Source organism: Palaemon carinicauda, chromosome 7 (assembly GCF_036898095.1).
Source record: "Palaemon carinicauda isolate YSFRI2023 chromosome 7, ASM3689809v2, whole genome shotgun sequence".
Lineage (NCBI taxonomy): Eukaryota > Metazoa > Arthropoda > Malacostraca > Decapoda > Palaemonidae > Palaemon > Palaemon carinicauda.
In genome coordinates this window covers 164,259,431-164,279,430 of record NC_090731.1, presented here as the reverse complement: position 1 = coordinate 164,279,430, position 20,000 = coordinate 164,259,431, and the positions used below count along the sequence as shown (strand labels likewise).

The window sequence follows — 20,000 nt, the reverse complement described above, 5'->3', positions numbered from 1 at the left end:
GATATACTACCGCTAGAGAGTTAAGGGGTCCTTTAACTGGTCAGACAGTACTACATTGGATACTTCTAAAAGAGACAAAAACAAGGTATTGAAAAATTATGTATTAGTTTTAGGCTGTTATAGATTATTGTTATTTCTATATGGTTGTAACTGATCTTTAAATATTTCATATTAACTATTCATTACTTCTCATGTAGTTTATTTATTTCCTTTTCTCACGGGTTATTTTTTACTATTGGAGCCCTTGGGCTTATAGCATCCTGCTTTTCCAACTAGGGTTGTAGCTTGGCTAATAATAATAATGATGATAATAGTAATAATAATAATAATAATAATAATAATAATAATAATAATAATAATAGCAACATATTTTAAGAACAGTAACAACTTTTGAACTTTTGAAGTTCTAGAATATCTTGAATTAAAAGAATTCTAAAGTTTTTTTTAATAATAATAATAATAATAATAATAATAATAATAATGATAATAATAATAATAATGGTAATAATAATAATAACATATTTTAAGAACAGTAACAACTTTTGAACTTTTGAAGTTCTAGAATAATTTGAATTAAAAGAATTCTAATTTTTTTTAATAATAATAATAATAATAATAATGGTAATAATAATAATAATAATAACACATTTTAAGAACAGTAACAACTTTTGAACTTTTGAAGTTCTAGAATAACTTGAATTAAAAGAATTCTAAAGTTTTTAATAATAATAATAATAATAATAATAATAATAATAATAATAATAATAATAATAAAAATAATAATAAAAGCAACATATTTTAAGAATAGTAACAACTTTAGAACTTTTGAAGTTCTAGAATAACTTGAATTAAAAGAATTCTAAAGTTTTTAATAATAATAATAATAATAATAATAATGGTAATAATAATAATAATAATAATAACACATTTTAAGAACAGTAACAACTTTTGAACTTTTGAAGTTCTAGAATAACTTGAATTAAAAGAATTCTAAAGTTTTTTTCAATAATAATAATAATAATAATAATAATAATAATAATAATAATAATAATAATAATAATAATAAAAATAATAATAAAAGCAACATATTTTAAGAATAGTAACAACTTTAGAACTTTTGAAGTTCTAGAATAACTTGAATTAAAAGAATTCTAAAGTTTTTAATAATAATAATAATAATAATAATAATAATAATAATAATAATAATAATAATAAAAATAATAATAAAAGCAACATATTTTAAGAATAGTAACAACTTTTGAACTTTTGAAGTTCTAGAATAACTTGAATTAAAAGAATTCTAAAGTTTTTAATAATAATAATAATAATAATAATAATAATAATAATAATAATAATAATAATAATAATAATAATAGCAACAACTTTAGAACTTTTGAAGTTCTAGAATAACTTGAATTAAAAGAATTCTAAAGTTTCTTTTAACCTTCACATTTACTCACTTGAATGCAAAATCCGTCAAGGTCCTGAGTCTGGCACTCAAGATCGGGTTAATAAGGTTAGTAGGTGTGCCAGTTCGATCGCAGCCCCAGAAAGCGTTTCCGGTGCAGACGTCTCCTCGCCCATTCATGCCCCAGAGATTCAAGTTTCCGCTCGTCAGGAAGTCCTCGCCTTTCCATTCACTCATTAAAGCCTAAGGGAGTTCATGCATTAGAAAAAAGGGGAAGGGGATGGATATGTAATAGCTTTAAAAAAAAAATAACAGTATCAGTCAAACTCGACTGAATCCCTCGTCAGGCTGCGAGGAGCAAAGAGAGGAAAAGTTGCACCTTCCCCATTCATGGTCATAAGACTCAAATCTCTGCTCTTCAGAAATTCCTCGCCTTTCCATTCACTCATTAAAGCCTAAGGGAGTTCATGCATTAGAAAAAAGGGGAAGGGGGTGGATATGTAATAGCTTTAAAAAAAAAAATAACAGTATCAGTCAAACTCGACTGAATCCCTCGTCAGGCTGCGAGGAGCGAAGAGAGGAAAAGTTGCACCGTCCCCATTCATGCCCATAAGACTCAAATCTCTGATCTTCAGAAATTCCTCGTCTTTCTATTCGCTCACTCAAGCCTAAGGGAGTTCATGCATATAAAAAAGTGGATATGTATTAACTTTTAAAAAACAAAAAAATAGCAGTACCAGCCAAACTCCACTGAATCCATCGTCAGGCTGGGAGGAGCAAAGAGAAGAAAAGTCCCCTTTTGTTCCCCTCCCCCTTTTTTTTTTTTTTTGTTGTCGGCTATCCCCAAAAATTGGGGGAAATGCCTTGGTAAATAGATAGAAAAACATAAAAAAAAAAAACAATTAGAACATTTACAGTGATGTCAGCTAGAAAGAGATGTATTTAAGCACAGATTTGCCACGCCTTGGGGACTTTTCTAATATCATGAATTACTTTGTTGTTCTTGTTTCAAATCCTTCGTAAAAGTGAGACCAAATGGAAGAAATGAGAACATTTCTTGGCTGTCATATTATGACTTCATTGTGGTATCTTAGGTCCTAATCAAAGGATCAATATTTAGTTAAAAGAGAGATGAGCAGAACAAGATGAAAGAAGTTAGTAATACTTAGCAAATGCAGATTAAAATAGAGAAAGAAGATCAGAACTAGAGGAAAGAAGTTAGTAATACTTCGAAAATATAGATTAAAAGCGAGAAAGATGTTCAAACTAGAGGAAAGAAGTTAGTAATACTTAGAAAATGCAGATTAAAAGCGAGAAAGATAATCAAACTAGAGGAAAGAAGTTGGTAATACTTTAAAATGCAGATTAAAAGAGAGAAGGGTGAGCAGAACAAGAGGAAAGAAGGTAGTGAAAAAGAAGTAATGAGAAACGATAGACGGGCAGACCCCCTGGTAACTGTTCACTGAAACTTATACTCACGGGTTTGATAACTAGAGAAGAATCTTTGATGTAGCTGATGCTGCGGTTGTTGACGTAAGCTTGGAACTCAAAGTTCTGTGATGGAAAGAGAGATTGTGTAGTGATATTAACAACGAACGACTGAAATTAAGATAAAAATATGATTTGTGTGATAAAATCAACCCTCTAAGAGCGAGTTTTTTTACCCTTAAGTGTCAAACCCTTATTAGTTAGCAAACCTTAGTCACAAAAAGTTATTCTGTAAGTTAGAAGTTACAATAGATTTTTTGTTTACAAAAAGTTTATTATCTAAGCAGCTGTACCTTTCCTTTTGGATTCTTTGAAATATAGGAAGTCTCATTGCAAAAGCCAATCCCCGATTACTTTAAAATCTTTAAATCTCCAACTTTTTTTTCCCCTCATCTCACTTACCCCTCCGCCACTCATGGTCACTTCATGTTCCCAAACATCATGGTCCAAGAAGTCGAATTCATCGTTGAAAATAAGGCATGGAAATTCGGTGCAGTCCTTCGGATCAACAATATCTGGAAATGACGGAAAGCGTAAACCTCAATAGAATAATTCAAATATTTCGTTTTTTTGGGGGGTACAGTGTTCTAAAAGTTAAACTTAACTGTCTCTCAATTAATGTCATTTATCTTTATCTTTAGGTTAAATCCATTGTCTTTGGAATCGGTGCAATTATTTTAACGTGGATGGAAAGATACACCAAGATCGTTTGGTTATGGGGAAAGAATAGAAGACGATATATTTGATGGTAAGATAAGGTGAAAGATGATGTGGAAAGAAGAGCTTTGGTGGAAGAGATGCCTTTGATAGAAGGCATTGGAGAGGACGCATCAGGCAACCGACCCCTTAATGTGGGGATAACGGTGGGAAAGAAGAAAAAAAGACGCTATATTGCTGAAAATAACTCATAGTTTGGAATTGTTAGGAAGGGGGGGGGGGTGGAGAAGCAGTAGAAGAGGAAAATGTAGGAAACACTGGATAGCTGGAATAAAACAGATACTGGAAATTGATTATCTTAATATCACGGAATGGCGATTGTTCACAAGACAGACGTGAATGGTACAGTACAAGATACTTCTCTGTAGGTATACGAAACAATAACATAATGGAAGTTTTCTGTACAGGAGGCTCATCCACGATTCATTGTTTAAGTGTGAAAGAGGTAGAGTCAGTTATATCTTTATTGCTAATTTCTCTTAGAAGCAAAGATGTCTATGCTTTCTTTCATGCACCCGATGTCAGGATGCCAAAGAACTTCAAATCAATCAATCAATCAATCTCGCATACAAAAAAAATATACAGGTATTAACATATCTCATGAAACGTGTTGGTGATTCCATATATTATTACAGGTTACATTCTCCCATAACGTCTTCCATAAATCAAATAGGTTGGCCATGGCACCATCCGCCAATTGTGATACTACCGCTAGAGAGTTATGGGGTCCTTTGACTGCCCAGACAGTGCTACATTGGATCCTTCTCTCTGGTTACGGTTCTTTCCCTTTGCCTACACAGAAACCAAATAGTCTGGCCTATTCTTTACAGATTCTCATCTGTCCTCATACACCCGACAACACTGAGATTACCAAACAATTCTTCTTCACCCAAGGGGTTAACTACTGCAATGTAATTGTTCGGTGGCTACTTTCCTCTTGGTAAGGGTAGAAGAGACTCTTTAGCTATGGTAAGCAGCTTTTCTAGGATAAGGACACTCCAAAATGAAACCATTGTTCTCTAGTCTTGGGTAGTGCCATAGCCTCTGTACCATGGTCTTCCACTGTCTTGGGTTAGAATTCTCTTGCTTGAGGGTACACTCGGGCACACTGTTCTATCTAGTTTCACTTCCTCTTGTTTTGTTAAAGTTTTTTATAGTCTATATAGGAAATATTTACTCAAATGTTGTTACTATTCTTAAAATATTCTATTTTTTGTTGTTTCCTTTCCGCACTGGGCTATTTTCCCTGTTGAGGCCCCTGGGCTTATAGCATCCTGCTTCTCCAACTAGGGTTGTAGCTTACCATTTAATGATAATAATAATAATAATAATAATAATAATAATAATAATAATAATATAATGTAGTAAAACTTATGACTCACCTGCGGCGAAGGCACACGCAGCCAACAGCGTTAAGTATAAGATCCTCATACTGAAAGATAGGAAAGGGTGGTTGAATAAATAATGAATTCATAAATAAACAAATAAGAATATTAATTGGTTGAAAATCATACATAGCTAATTCACTAATGGTATTACAGACAAATGGTAGTTTTAAACTTTATCTTTGAAGAAGTTTTTTTTTTTTTTTTTTTTTTTTTTTTTTTTTTTTTTTTTTTTTTTTTTTTTTTATCGTGGCCAGTTATTGTTATTATAAATTGTCTGGTGCTTGTGGCCAAGCACGGGCTCTTGCAATTTTGCATTCGATAGGTGTGAGATTATTTCAATTTGAAGGTAAATTAGAATTTCAGTTTTGCCGATCTTACTACGAGCTGGCAGAACCAATTAAGCCTCTTTGAACGCTGGAGTTTAATTCTCTATTCGATGATCACTTTCAGCAATCAAACATATTACGTGAACAATTTTATTGACAAATATTTAATTGTAATTGTAACTAATTTTTCAGTGGCTATTTTCATCTCGATAAGGGTAGAAGAGAATCCTTAGCTATGGTAAGCAGCTCTTATAGGAGGACACTCCAAAATCAAGCCATTGTTCTCTAATCTTGGGTAGTGCCATAGTGTCTGTACCATGGTCTTCCACTGTCTTGGATTAGAGTTCTCCTACTTGAGGGTACACTCGGACACATTATTCTATCTTATTTCTCTTCTTGTTTTTTTTTTTAGTTTATGTAGGAGATATTTGTTTTAATGTTACTGTTTTTGAAATATTTTATCTTTCTTTGTTTCCTTTCATCACTGGGCTATTTTCCCTGTTGGAGCCTCTGGGCTTATAGCATCCCGCTTTTCCAACTAGGGTTGTAGCTTAGCAATTAATAATAATAATAATAATAATAATAATAATAATAATAATAATAATAATAATAATAATAATAATAATAACAACTAGTTAAAGGAATTGATAAATAGAATATGTAAGCCATCACTGTTCCTGATCTCGCTTCATCAAAAAGCAGGATCCAAATTTTATGTAATTTCCTTTTGGAAGATAATTTCAATGTAAAATTAAACAAGTGATAACAATGATAAGCTTTTTATAACACATAAACGTAAGAAAAATAACCCGATAATATTCAAGAGTCCTTGTTATCCGGAACATGGACTCGATATATTAAGTGATACAGAAATTTCTCTGAATAAACAATAAATTCCCCTTTGACTATCAAAATTTTTATGGAAAAACATTAAACACAATTCTACCGAAGATATGTCAGATATATATATATATATATATATATATATATATATATATATATATATATATATATATATACATACATATGTATATATATACAGTATATATATATATATATATATATATATATATATATATATATATATATATATATACATATATATACACACACACACATATATATATATATATATATATATATATATATATATATATATATATATATATATATATATATATATATATATTTATTTATATATAGATATATATGTATATATATAAATATATATATATATATATATATATATATATATATATATATATATATATATATATATATATATATATATATGAATATATATCAAGTATACAAGCATGTACATTCATGGTTACAAAAATACCTGTAAGTCTTACAATTGTCATTAAATACTTAGGAGAATAGAAAATGCAAATATTGAGATGCTATCTTAGGAGAACGAAGTCGTTTGTCAATGGAAGGTTTGCGTTTCTAATGTGTATGATAAAAAGTAATGCAAAACCCTTCTTCGGGATCGCTGAAATAAGGAAAAAACAAATTTATCCAGGACCGAAGTAATTTATTATTATTATTATTATTATTATTACTAACCAAGCTACAACCCTAGTTGGAAAAGCAAGATGCTATAAGTCCAAGGGCTCCAACAGGGAAAAATAGCCCAGTGAGGAAAGGAAATAAATAAATGATGAGAATAAATTAACAATATATCATTCTAAAAACAGTAACAGCGTCAAAATATATATATGTCCTATGTAAACTATTAACAATATCAAAAACAGATATGTCACATACAAACAATAAAAAGACTCAAGTCAGCCTGGACAACATAACAACATTTGCTCCAACTTTGAACTTTTGAAGTTCTACTGATTCAACTACCCGATTAGGATGATCATTTAGTAAGGGCCCGTGGTCCCCTCCTAGTCCCTTCTAGGGAGGCCAATCTAAATCCATCTATTCTAATGCAAAACTGAATGATAAAATTGGAATAACGTAATTTTGAGAATACTTACGGAAGTAAAGGTTATTCTAAGAGGGTAAATAATAGGGAAAAGAAGGGAACGATTTTGCTATGGGATGGGATGTAAAGTGGGGTGCTACAGTACATTAATGAAATTGCCTGAACGCTTGACCAGGGTTTGTAAGGTATTTCTGGACGAGAGAAATGTTCCGAATACCTTTTTGAGAATTGTAAAAGTGACAGAGGAGACTACAACAATCAAAATACTGTGAAATGTGATTTAAAGGATCTTGCTGTCATCAATCGAAATGTCTAACTCTACTCATTTTTTTTTTTTAATGAGGCGCATTTGCACTGACTCGCAGCGGTGCCCTTTCAGCTCGGAAAAAAGTTTCCTGCTCTCTGATTGGTTATAATTATCTTGTACAACCAATCAGCGATCAGGAAACTTTCCCGAGCTAAAAGGGCACCCCTGCGAGTCGGTGCAAATCTGCCTCACTAAAAAGAATTGACTATAGGATCCAACCCTGTCAAATTTGCAGTATTTCTTAATTGTTAATAATTGAATCAGTAGAACTTCAAAAGTTCAAACTTGCAGCGAAGGTTTTCATGTTGAACAGGCTGACTTAATGGTCTCTTTATGGTTTATATATGAAATATCTGTTTTAATGTTGTTAATGTTTTTTAAAATATTTCATTTTAATTGTTCATTACTTCTTTTATCGTTTATTCATTTCCTTATCTACTTTTCCCACTGAGCTATTTTTCCCAGTTGGAGACCTTGGATTTAGAGCATCTTGCTTTTTCCAACTAAGGTTGTGGCTTAGCTAATAATAATAATAATAGTAATAATAATAATAATAACAATAATAATAATAATAATAATTATGTTTAAAGGATTACCTAAGGTATGGTCTATAAAATTATAAAAGGGAAACTGCTGTTTTAGCCTCACCTGAGTGGCGGTAGGAATCGATAAACAAGTTTCAAGCAGATTGCAAACTGCCTGACATCTCTGTCGGAACTTGCGCTTTTATACGATTTCTAAAGCAGTTTGGTATTATCATACATCTGGCAATGAAGGATAGGTCCTCGTTGCGTAAACTTTGCCTTAGCGTTCACTTTTCACTGATTGATGGTTTTTTTTTTTTTTTTTTTTTTTTTTTTTTACTGATAAGGATAACATGACTATGAATTATTTCGTTTTGATGCCATCACATAGTTTTCACAGATAAGCAAAAAATCTCAACTTACTTGCAATTAAGAGCCAAGGGTATATAACATTATGTGCTTTTTTAATGATTTCTTTTATACAACTGATAAGTTACTCAGCGCTTTATGTTGCAGCTGCTACATTTAGTGGCAGTGTGGAAATAACCATTTTTTTTTCTTTTTTTTTTTTTGGCCAGTTTTGGTTCGAAACTTACTTCATAACCTGTAGCTTGGAAAGGAAAATCATACTTATGAACACCCATTACTTAAGAGGCAAGATAAACCATAAGAATATTTTTGAAAAATCAAATTTTTCGTTTAAAATTCATTCAATGTCGAAAAGAATAATTCCAATCCAATTTTTTGTTATGTAGATGCCCGAAGGTCCATTTAATCCCTTCATTTACACATATTTCTCGCCTTAAGCATAAGGTTTAAAGGTTTAAAGGGCGCTCATGAATGGGCAGGCCAATGCCCTAGAGACTAACCATATATACATACTGTATGATCAGCGCTCAAGCCCCCTCTCCACCCTAGCTAGGACCAAGGAGGGCCAGACAAGGACTGCTGATGACTCAGCAGATAGACTTATAGGCTCCCCCTAAACCCCTATCCTTAGCTTACAAGAATGGTGAGGTTGCAGCAACCAAAGAAACTAACGAGTTTGAGCGGGACCGAACCCCAGTCTGGCGTTCACCGGTCAAGGACGTTACCACATCGGCCACCACAACCATCAAGAGGAAAAAAAAAGACGTGTGTCGATGAACTTATTATGCAGATTATATGCAAATTATAATGAGCTTGGGAGGAAAGATTTAAAGGGGTGGGGTAAGAGGAGAAAAATTCTAACAGCTTTAAGGAAGATTAATTATACTGGTTGCTCAAATCACCGGAAGTTCTTTCCTCAAACAGCCTCTACAATTTTTATAATGCTTCCCGAAGGCTAAAATCACTGGCTACAACACTGCATGCACTTACTGCACAGCAATTACGACGTTTAGAACGCTCTCAAAAGACTAAAACCACTGTCTACATTATCACATGCACTTACAGCCTGCCATCTACAGCGTTTACAACGCCTCCAGAAGACTAAGATTACTGACTGCACCACCACTTTCACTTACAGCACAGCCTCTAAAACACTTACTAAACTTCCATAAGCCTATAATCACTGGCTACAACACCACATACACTCGTTGCATAGCCTCTACAACGTTTACAACGCTTCCCGAAGGATAAAATCACTACCAGAGCTTTGCTCAGGGAAGTTGTCGACCAGATAACGGATTTTGAGCGAAGCGAAAAATCTATTTTTGGGTGAGATAGCCATGGCGTCCTGATGGAAGGTTCCTGTTTGGTAGCTTCCTTGGGTATAAGACTACTAAGATATTCCCAGAGAATTTAACCACAGGTTATCACAGAATTCTAACTTCTGGAGCGAGTATCTCAAAGGTTTCCCTTTAAGACATCGTAATACAACAGGGGACACGCATGTCTGGTCGTGCCACATAGCTATCTCCACCCCGAACAGAGTTAACGCTTCGGTGTGTAAGGGCTGAGAATAGCTGGGAGCCGTTCCACAGCTAATCTCACTCGTGGCTACTACTGATACTCGAGACGTAAACAAACGGACGCCATTGCTCTAATGACGTCACGCGCGTCTTTATCCTGGCGCCAGTTGCTGCCCATCACCATGATACAATTGTGTAGGGTGGGAGCAAACTGAACGAAGTAGTAGGGAGGGTCCATCAGGACGCCATGGCTATCTCACCCAAAAATAGATTTTTCGCTTCGCTCAAAATCCGTTTTTTGGGCTCAAGCCATGGCGTCCTGATGGAAGAGTACCAGAGAATCAATGTATCGTGGTAGATTTTCCCCCAGAGTTAAGTGCCTAGGCATTGACAAAACAGCAAAGTAATCTTAGGTAAGAACCATAGGAACGAAATATCCTGCCCCCCATTGGTAGGAAGTTCCCATGGGCTATGCCGACGTCAAAGTGGTATTGAAGGGCTATTCATCTTGACAGAAGAACTTTTAAGAGCTTAGAGATGAAGCAGAATGTTTGATATTTGTATAGGAACATTCTGAAGTAGGCCAGTGGTGGTTGGGCACTGTGTGTAGAGTTCATCTCCTGATTATCAGAAGTAAGTATTCGTGTAGGAACCTTACTGAGGCAAGGTGAATATAATTTAGGAATAGACATCTTAAATTCTTCATGACCATAAGAAAGGAGGAATAAATAAAACTATGACAGTATGTATTTCATAGTAAGTAGGAGCTGAAAGAGACGCATAAGTAATAAAATAGAAATTTTATTTCACAATGCAGAAATTAAATAATTTACAGCAAAAGTAAAGTTCATTTACAGTAATAATAATGTACATAGAAATAAAGGCTTGCTCTTGAATCTGAAAGGGAATTTCAGGATTAGTAGGTACTCGTTCTCGAGGAACGCAAGTCTTTAAATAACACATCATGCTCAAGGCATGCGGCACTTGTGTGACACTATGACATTTCACCTGGGATAAGAACAGTTATAAAAGCACTAAGTGTTTTTAGACATCACTATGAATCACTCGAGGGTCAACATAGGCACCCGAAGAGTTAGAGTCCCAAGTAACTCACTGTTCTACGCAGAGTTAGGTGCAGGTTTCATAACACTACCTGCGGCTACCACAAAATGTTTGATTTCGTGCACTTGTTTCGCATAATGTTTAAAGAAAACTCGCGAGGACTTCCAGCCCGTAAAGTTTTTAAGGCTCTCAAAGTCCATGCTCTGAAAGAAGTTCAGAGAAGATGCCACTTTTCTAGGATCATGACCAGCGGGTGTACTGTTCGGATCCGCTCTGCGAATGAAGTAGGTGATTTTCGCTCTTAATTGTTTCAGTGACAGGTCGCTGCCCGATGTTTCTCCTTTGAAGAGTTGGCCTCCACCAAAGTTTGAAGTTCTGCGAAGATAGACCTTGAGGCTCTCTACTGGACATAGAGAGACATCCTCCTTCAGGGGGCATATTCTCCAAGGGCCCCATCTTTTGGTGGGTAATTCATTTTTGGCGAGAAACGTCGGATCAGGGGAGAGGGTCACTTCTCCTGAATCAGCAAACAGGATGTGTCCCTCTTCTCTTGATAATGCCACTATTTCGCTGACTCGAGCTCCCGAGGCGAGAGCAAATAAAAATATAACTTTCTGAGTCAGATCCTTGAGGGGGCATGAATCATTGTCCAAGTTGGAGGCGAAATGGAGCACCTTGTCTAGTGACCAGGAGATCGGTTTCGGAGGGGGTGCTGGGCGTAGGCGAGCACATGCTTTCGGCAGTTTGTTAAAGATGTCGTTGGACAGATCAATTTGGAAAGCATATAGAATTGGTCTAGTCAAAGCCGATTTGCAGGTTGAAATCGTATTGGCTGCTAATCCTTGTCCATGAAGGTGAATGAAGAAGGACATACAGAAATCAATGGTGATTTCTTTAGGATTTTTTGCTTTAACAAAGGAGACCCATTTCCTCCAGGATGATTCATATTGCCGTCTCGTGGATTCGGTCTTGTATTCCTCTAGGAAGTCTAGACTTTTCTTCGAGATCCCAAACCTCTTCTTTGCGGCAAGGGAGAGAAAATCATGAGATGAAGGTCCTTGATTTTCGATGATGAAGCGAAGACAGTCGACTTCTGTACTTGTTGAGAGAGAACTGGGCCCGGGAGAGGGATCAGCTTGGGCTGCAGCTCCAGGACCAGGGGTTACCAGTTGCTCCGGGGCCACTTGGGAGCCACTAGGGCCGCTGTCCTTTTGAAGGTTCTCAGTTTGGAGAGGACTTTCAACAGAAGGTTGGTGGGAGGGAACAGGTATATCTTCGACCATCTGTTCCAGTCCAGTGACATGGCGTCCACCGCTTCTGCTTTGGGGTCCTCGTACGGGGCTACGTACAGAGGAAGTTGATTGTTGTCGCTCGTTGCAAAGAGATCTATCTGAAGTTCTGGGACTTGATGAGAGATGAAGGAGAATGATCTTGCGTCTAGAGACCATTCCGACTCTATCGGGTTTGTCCGAGATAGAGCATCCGCTGTCACGTTGCGGAATCCTTGTAGGTGAACTGCAGACAGGTGCCACTTCTTCTTCTCCGCCAGACGGAAGATTGGGAGAAGCACCTGATTTATCTGGGGCGATCTTGAGCCCTGGCGATTGAGACAACGAACTACCACCGAGTTGTCTAGGGTTAGACGGATGTGGATCGAGGGCGGCGGGGATAGCTTCTTCAGAGTAAGAAGGACCGCCATGGCCTCCAAGATGTTTATGTGGAACGTCTTGAATAGTGGAGACCAGGTCCCTTGAGCTTGTTTCAGGTGGGAGTGACCTCCCCAGCCCTCCAGTGAGGCATCCGTGTGGATGTTGAGTGATGGAGGAGGGTGTTGGAGAGGAATGGACCTTTTCAGGGCCATTGCTTCCGACCACGGCTTTAGGAGGCGTCGAAGTCTGTTTGGAAGCCGTCTCTTGAGGTCTCTTCGAGCGATGGATGCCGATCGTCTCCAGACTCCCGCGGCATCCTTTAGCTGTGCACGAAGCACTGGGTTTGTCACTGAGGCGAATTGTAGAGAGCCTAGAACTCGTTCCTGCTGTCGTCTTGAAATGCGTTTGGATTTCAGTAGTCGCTTGACAGACCCTGCTATTTCCTTCCTTTTCTTCTGGGGGATGGAAAGGCGGTGTGACTGAAGATTCCAGTGGATTCCCAGCCACTGAAACTTCTGAGCTGGAGAGAGGCGAGATTTCTTCTCGTTGATCTTGAATCCCAGGTGTTCTAGGTACTGGGTAACTTCGTCGCAAGACTTTGTACACTCTTCGGGCGATGGAGCCCAGACTAGCCAGTCGTCGAGGTAGGCCATCACCTGGACGTTTCTTAGGCGGAGCTGTTGTACTATGGCATCCGCCAGCTTTGTGAAGATCCGAGGGGCCACATTGAGGCCGAATGGCATGGCCCGGAAGGCGTAGCTTTTCCTTTGGAGTCGAAATCCTAGGTAGGAGGAAGCGTGATGGTTCATTGGAATGTGCCAATAGGCATCCACCAGGTCTATAGAGACCGTGTAGGAACCTTGAGGCAGAAGGGTCCTTATTTGTTGAAGCGTCAGCATCTTGAATTTGTTGTTCTCTATGAACTTGTTGAGGGGGGATAAGTCCAGAATGACTCTGAGCTTGTCTGAGTCCTTCTTGGGAACGCAAAACAGTCTCCCTTGGAACCTGGTGGACTTTACCTTCCTTATCACCTTCTTGTTCAAGAGGTCTAGAACATATTCTTCCAGAATGGGGGTCGATTGTTGGAAGAACCGCTGGAAGATTGGGGGTGGTTGCACCCAACTCCAGCCTAGACCGTTCTTGATGATGCTGTGTGCCCAAGGATCGAAGGTCCAACGATCCTGGAATTGGCGGAGTCTTCCTCCCACCGGAAGCACTTCATTGCTTCTGGTGTCCCGAGGACTTGTTGCCTCGGCCGCTAGCTCCCTTTCCTCCTCTACCTCTGGAGGGACGACGAGAGGCGTCTCTGCTTGCACCCCTGGACGAGCCTCTACCTCTGGCATGAAAGGTAGTGGATGGCTGCTCAAAGGCAGGGGTGAAGACCGGTGACTGTGACAACACCGGTTGGGGGACCAATTGAAAGGTCTGTTGTGGTTGGGCAACCACTTGGGAGGTAGCGGGTCCCGGAAACTGACGTCTTTGTTGACGTTGCTGGGGTTTCGGCTTCTGAGGTTTCCTCTTAGGCTGAGGTCCATCGTCCTGAGAGGTTTTCCTTTTTCTGGACATGCCCCACTTGTGGAGAAGGTTCCTATTCTCCGTGGCGGCTCTGTCCGTTATTTCCTTGACAAGGTCAGAAGGAAACAGGTGCTTTCCCCAGATGTTGGAGGAAATCAGCCTCCGGGGTTCGTGTTTCACGGTGGCACCGACAAACACGAATTCACGACAGGCTCTACGAGCCTTTATGAAATGGTACAAGTCCTTCATTACCGTGAGTAAGTGGGATTTGGCCAGTACCATGTAGTGATCGGGTACTGCTGTGTCACAGGCCATAACTTCAAGTTGGACTTGATGAGAAAGAGACGCTGCAAGCCTCTCCTTCGTGTCTTGTTCCCGGCGAAGGAGGTGATCATTGAGCTTAGGGAGGTCTTCATTAAACTGACGTCCGGCGACGTCAGGATCGAGCCTACCCACAACGAAAGTATGTTGGACATCTTTCCATTGTCTAGTGTCAGGGGGTGTCACGATGGAGAAGGGTCTGCACTCCTCCAGTGCAGGGCAGGGTTTTCCTTCTTCCGCCGCTTTAAGGCATGCAGCCAAGGCCTTTTCCAAAAATGGAAGAATCGCAGTGTCAGGTGCGACATATGTAGGATGCTTCTTGCTCAAGGCAGGAAGCTTAGAGCAGGTAAAGCCCCTGCTCTTAAATGCAGAGGCTAGCATAGCCTGGGCCTTTGCGAGATCGAACACTATCTCTTCTTTAGGTTCGGTCTCCTCCTTCGAGGCAGGTTCGGAACGAAGCCGGACGTAACAGTCCGGGTAGGCCTCGAAGCTTGGGAAGAATTCCACATCTTCCAACGGGACCGTGCTGATTTTGTCACTAACAAAGATCCTGCCGGTCGCAATAACCATATGCTCTGCATACCTCCACGGGTTGGCATGAGAGCAAGCTGGGAGATCCTTGACCGAGATCTTCTTCGGTTCTCTGGATCCAATCATAGACCTGATGGACTCCTGGTTCTCCTTCAGTCTGTCGTCCATGACAGCTCTAATCAGTCGGATCAGTTCTTGGGTAGAAGAGGAAGGATCCGGGGTCGAGGAGGTAGACGGGATGGACACATCCGTCGGTGTAGGAGTAGGCGGAGGGATGGACGAGGGAGTAGCTCCAATCTCCGACTCGGTGTATTCCACCTTGTCTTCGTCCTCTTCGGCTCCTTGAGCCATAAGCGTCTTCTCCGTGTCTTCCGAGACGTCAGAGATCTGTTCATCATCCTCGGAATCTAAACGACACTCGTGCATGGACTGAGCCATGACCACATCAGGTTCCACCGTAATTTGGACAGTGGGGATTGCTTCCTTTGGAACCACTGAGTCAGGGGAGGCCTTAGGGAACAACAGGGACCTCAGTTCTTCGGTGGCCAGGTACGGTCCAGTAGCATTTCTCTGAAAACCACGCACCCACTTGCGCAGTTTCTCACGAGCAATGTCTCTAACCTCCGCTGAGGGAGGATTATGGAAGGCCTCAACTAGGTAGGCCTGGCAGACCGTACATTCCAGTGGATTCCAGAACTTCCAGTCCCCTTTCTTGTCTGAGCAAGGGGCGTGAGTCCTGCACGCCGTATGTCCGTAAAACTGGGAGCGTTTCACAGCACAGTATGCGAAATCGCACTTCATCTGCTCCTCCTGTGGAAGAAAGAGAAAATGAGTATGGGGGAGTCATAGGAATGGCTCTTAAATTAAGTTAATATTAATCATTAATTTTAACTTAAAGAAGGTGTGATGCATAGAGAATGAAACAGTAAAGGAGAACACGCTCCATGCATCTCGCCCGGCTGGTTACCATAGGCTTGGTCCTGGGATAATCCAAATGACCGAGATCATTGGATATAGTTTCCTAGGATTCCCATTATATTGGAACTCCATGGAAAGCCAAGGACAAGGTTGGGATCGAATTCATTCGGTTCCCAGATAAGAGCCAGAAGGTCTCATTAAGGGAAACTGCTTCTGGCAACCAGCCGTGCTAAGATGCACATAGCATGCTGGAAATAGAAGAATGCAAAGAGACAGCATGATCACTAATAGAGCAGTACTAGGTACTGATCTTAGAAGCAAAGCAGCTTATCTATTTGCAAGGTAGGGCTATCTTAGTCTTATGATAGCTACAGAGAGGGGGTGCAAGTATTCTTGACGCCTCCGGGGCATCCGGCAAGCCGCCGGCACGCCGGAGCTCGCTCCAGCATAGATTCTGGCACTAGAACAGACAATTTTCAAAGTCAGTTAGATACCAGGATGGCGGCCGCCGGCACAACGGCGGCACGCCGGCAGGGAGCGGCGGCTCCGGCAGCCGGAGGATGCCGGATTGGTGACTGGGGTAAGGATGGTACAGGTAGTATCGGGTTGCCGGCAGTATATGCCGGCACTCCGGAGGTCGACCGGCAAGCGGACGATTAGATAGGAGTAGGAGAGCTGCCGGTAGTAGCCGGCGGCAGCCGGCAGTCCCTCGGTACACGGGGGGCTGGCGGCAAGGGTAGGGAAGTCACCAAGAGGGAGGCAGGTATTGCCGGCAGAAGAGGCGGCAAGAGACCGGCACCCGGATAGATAGAGAGACAGGGGGAGGGGGGGAAGGATGCAGGAAGTACCTTCAGGGTTCCAGACATCCCTCCCCCTCCCTGAGGGGGTGTACCCATGATAGAGACAGGCTCTATCATCCATAAGCAGGGGTCACTAGGGACCGGGAGCAGGTAGCCCAAGGGAGGACTAGGGAACACCCCAGAGGGGGGGGGGGAGACTCCCCTATGCAGAGCTACACTAGTAACTAACCTTATAGGACACTATGAAGGTATATGTACCAGAGCGGACTGCACAAGGAAGCTCGGGTAGCCCTACTCTTCCACCCTAAGGAGGAGTTGTAGGACAGGGGACAGATGAGTATAAACTAACCTAAGCATAGGCTAGGCTATACAAGAGATAGGTGGGGAGGGAGAAGAGAGGGGTCTTCCCAGGAAGGGTTTCTGTACCAGAGCGGCCACAAAGGGAAGGGAGGACACTCCCTAACCTAAGATTAGGCTGATCGGCTAAAACGGTGCAAGAGTACAGTTTCAGCATGGAACAGAGAAACCTTCCTAACCCGGCCTAGATCAGGGCTAAAAGTCCTGAACTAGGCAAGGAAGAAGACGTATCGCTATCGCAGGAAAGTCGTAGACTATCCTAGCCATAGAGGTAGGCTAGCCTAACCTCACTCTCAGACGCAATCCTAAAGGGGGTTCATTCCTTTAGGGAGGACTGAGAGGCGATATAATACTCTATTAGACAATAAATCCCTTTACTCAGAAAAGGGATCAAGGCTAATTAGAGGGAGTGCCAAGGCAGGGGATGAAGGAAGCATATAGGGGTCCTAAGGTTAGGTTAGGCTAGTAAGAATCACTGACTAGTCTATCCCCTATATGGTCCCTGAAGGCGAAAACATTTGCATCACTAGTCAAAAGTATTGTAAAATAATAATGCCACTATCTTCATAACTTAGTCTAGGATCACTGATAAATCATGCATGAACACTTGTAAATAGGCTCCTGGCCTGGGGGCTATAGTAGCCGACTGGTATGAGGTCAATCAATGACCGATAAAAAGCGTCTAAACACGATATAAAAGTTCCTAGCTATGAAGACTAAATAAACTAATGTATTCGATTAGTATATAAGGCCGGAAGCGTTGTTGTGGCTAACTAAATAGAACATGCAAAACAACAACGACGCCATAAAATGGCGGGTCCGGTAGAGGCACAGCTCTGCCACAAAACATCAATTATTTCGCGAAATAATATTTACTTTACGGCCAGAGCTTAATTAAACAATACTGGAACCTTGTACTCAACTTTCCAGAAGAAGGCGAGGCTGAAGGTAACGACATAGCGAAGATGCAAAGCGATAAAGTTCACACAAGGGAAAATCCGTCTCAGTAGGGCAGCTACTAAACAAAGGATAAAGACGCGCGTGACGTCATTAGAGCAATGGCGTCCGTTTGTTTACGTCTCGAGTATCAGTAGTAGCCACGAGTGAGATTAGCTGTGGAACGGCTCCCAGCTATTCTCAGCCCTTACACACCGAAGCGTTAACTCTGTTCGGGGTGGAGATAGCTATGTGGCACGACCAGACATGCGTGTCCCCTGTTGTATTACGATGTCTTAAAGGGAAACCTTTGAGATACTCGCTCCAGAAGTTAGAATTCTGTGATAACCTGTGGTTAAATTCTCTGGGAATATCTTAGTAGTCTTATACCCAAGGAAGCTACCAAACAGGAACCTTCCATCAGGACGCCATGGCTTGAGCCCAAAAATCAAACATATAGGAGAACAAAACGCTGTTTGGATGGGACGAGACGGGGTTTTAAAGGGAGCCGATAAAATTAATGTAAAGAAATATTAATATTCGGCCCATTCTTTCGATGCATCATGTCCAAAAGGCTTATGTCTCAACTCAACAGATCACCGGCTTGCATTCTTTCTCCGACCCTGCTCCACCTCCTTACCTATAGTCCATTTCTTTTAGCGATGCATATTTGCACCGACTCGCAGCGGTGCCCTTTTAGCTCGGAAAAGTTTCCTGATCGCTGATTGGTTGGACGAGATAATTTTAACCAATCAGCGATCAGGAAAATTTTCCGAGCTAAAATGGCACCGCTGCGAGTCGGTGCAGATCTGCATCGCTAAAAGAAATGGACTATAGTTTCTGTCTTTCTCTCCCTGTTTCTATTTAGATTAATGTATTTCCGAAATTGCATCCGAAATTATTCTAGCTTGAGTTCCACACCACCACAGGTAAAAATGAAAAGTCAAAATGTTTACATAATGGTTAAAAGATGGTCAGGCAAAATCCGTTAGGTAAAGGAAGAGAGGTAGCGGAGTGATTTAAAGTCGTAGGATAGTTTCTTAATGAAAAGCGACTCGAGATAAAACTAAAATCTTCATATGCTAATTCATAATTGAGTTTGGCAGAGTTTTCCTAGTGTACATTTATTGATTGTTAATGCTAAAATCATTTCTGCTATGAACTTTTCCAGGTTATAATTACAGGAACATATAGAGGAAATAATTGGCTTATGAATTTTGAGTAATCCATGCAGGTACCCAAGACTCAGAGTTGCCAGTTGTGCCAGATTATTTCCACTGGATTATCGTACATAAGCCTTATAAATATCGTTTTCACCCAAAATTATCGTACACACTTTCAACATAATTAGCAAGGAGTAACAAAACTTATTTCAAGGTGCTTTAGTACGATTATTTAATTAAATACGCACACATATTTATATATACCTAAGGTATGTATCGTACATCGTACCGGACACATTATATTCGTTCATGTACGATAATTATCGTACGAATGGCAACCCTGCCAAGACTTGAGCCAATGCATAACCTCAATCATATACCTTAATGTTAATCTTATTCTTAACTTTATGCAATAACGTATTCAATTTATCCTTCCGTTTGAAAATATATGATGTTATTTTAAGGAAACGTTTATTAGGCCAGTTTTGATGTGTAGTCATTATTTACGAGTGTACCACCACTGGAAGGTACAAAGACTATATGACTATTCTAGAGACTATATATATATATATATATATATATATATATATATATATATATATATATATATATATATATATACTGTATATATATATATATATATATATATATATATATATATATATATATATATATATATATATATACAGTATGTGTGTGTGTATACGTGTGTGTGTCAATTATATACATATATATCATGTATATATACATATATCATAT

General features: G+C 39.7%; 1 protein-coding gene across 2 annotated transcripts in view; it reads right to left on the bottom strand.

The window, feature by feature from the left end:
• Window positions 1-20,000, bottom strand: part of LOC137644124 (beta-1,3-glucan-binding protein-like) — a 38,855-nt gene that overhangs the window by 7,887 nt on the left and 10,968 nt on the right. The window contains exons 1-5 of one of the 2 annotated variants that reach the window (XM_068377097.1): window positions 8,222-8,322; window positions 4,996-5,045; window positions 3,299-3,411; window positions 2,888-2,962; window positions 1,461-1,651 (exon numbers count right to left, since the gene is read on the bottom strand). In XM_068377097.1, coding sequence (XP_068233198.1) covers window positions 1,461-1,651; window positions 2,888-2,962; window positions 3,299-3,411; window positions 4,996-5,044 — 428 coding nt within the window. In that variant the 5' untranslated portion in view covers window position 5,045; window positions 8,222-8,322. Of the gene's footprint in view, window positions 1-1,460; window positions 1,652-2,887; window positions 2,963-3,298; window positions 3,412-4,995; window positions 5,046-8,221; window positions 8,323-20,000 lie in introns of those variants that run through there. The other variant, XM_068377095.1, reaches the window with a different exon arrangement.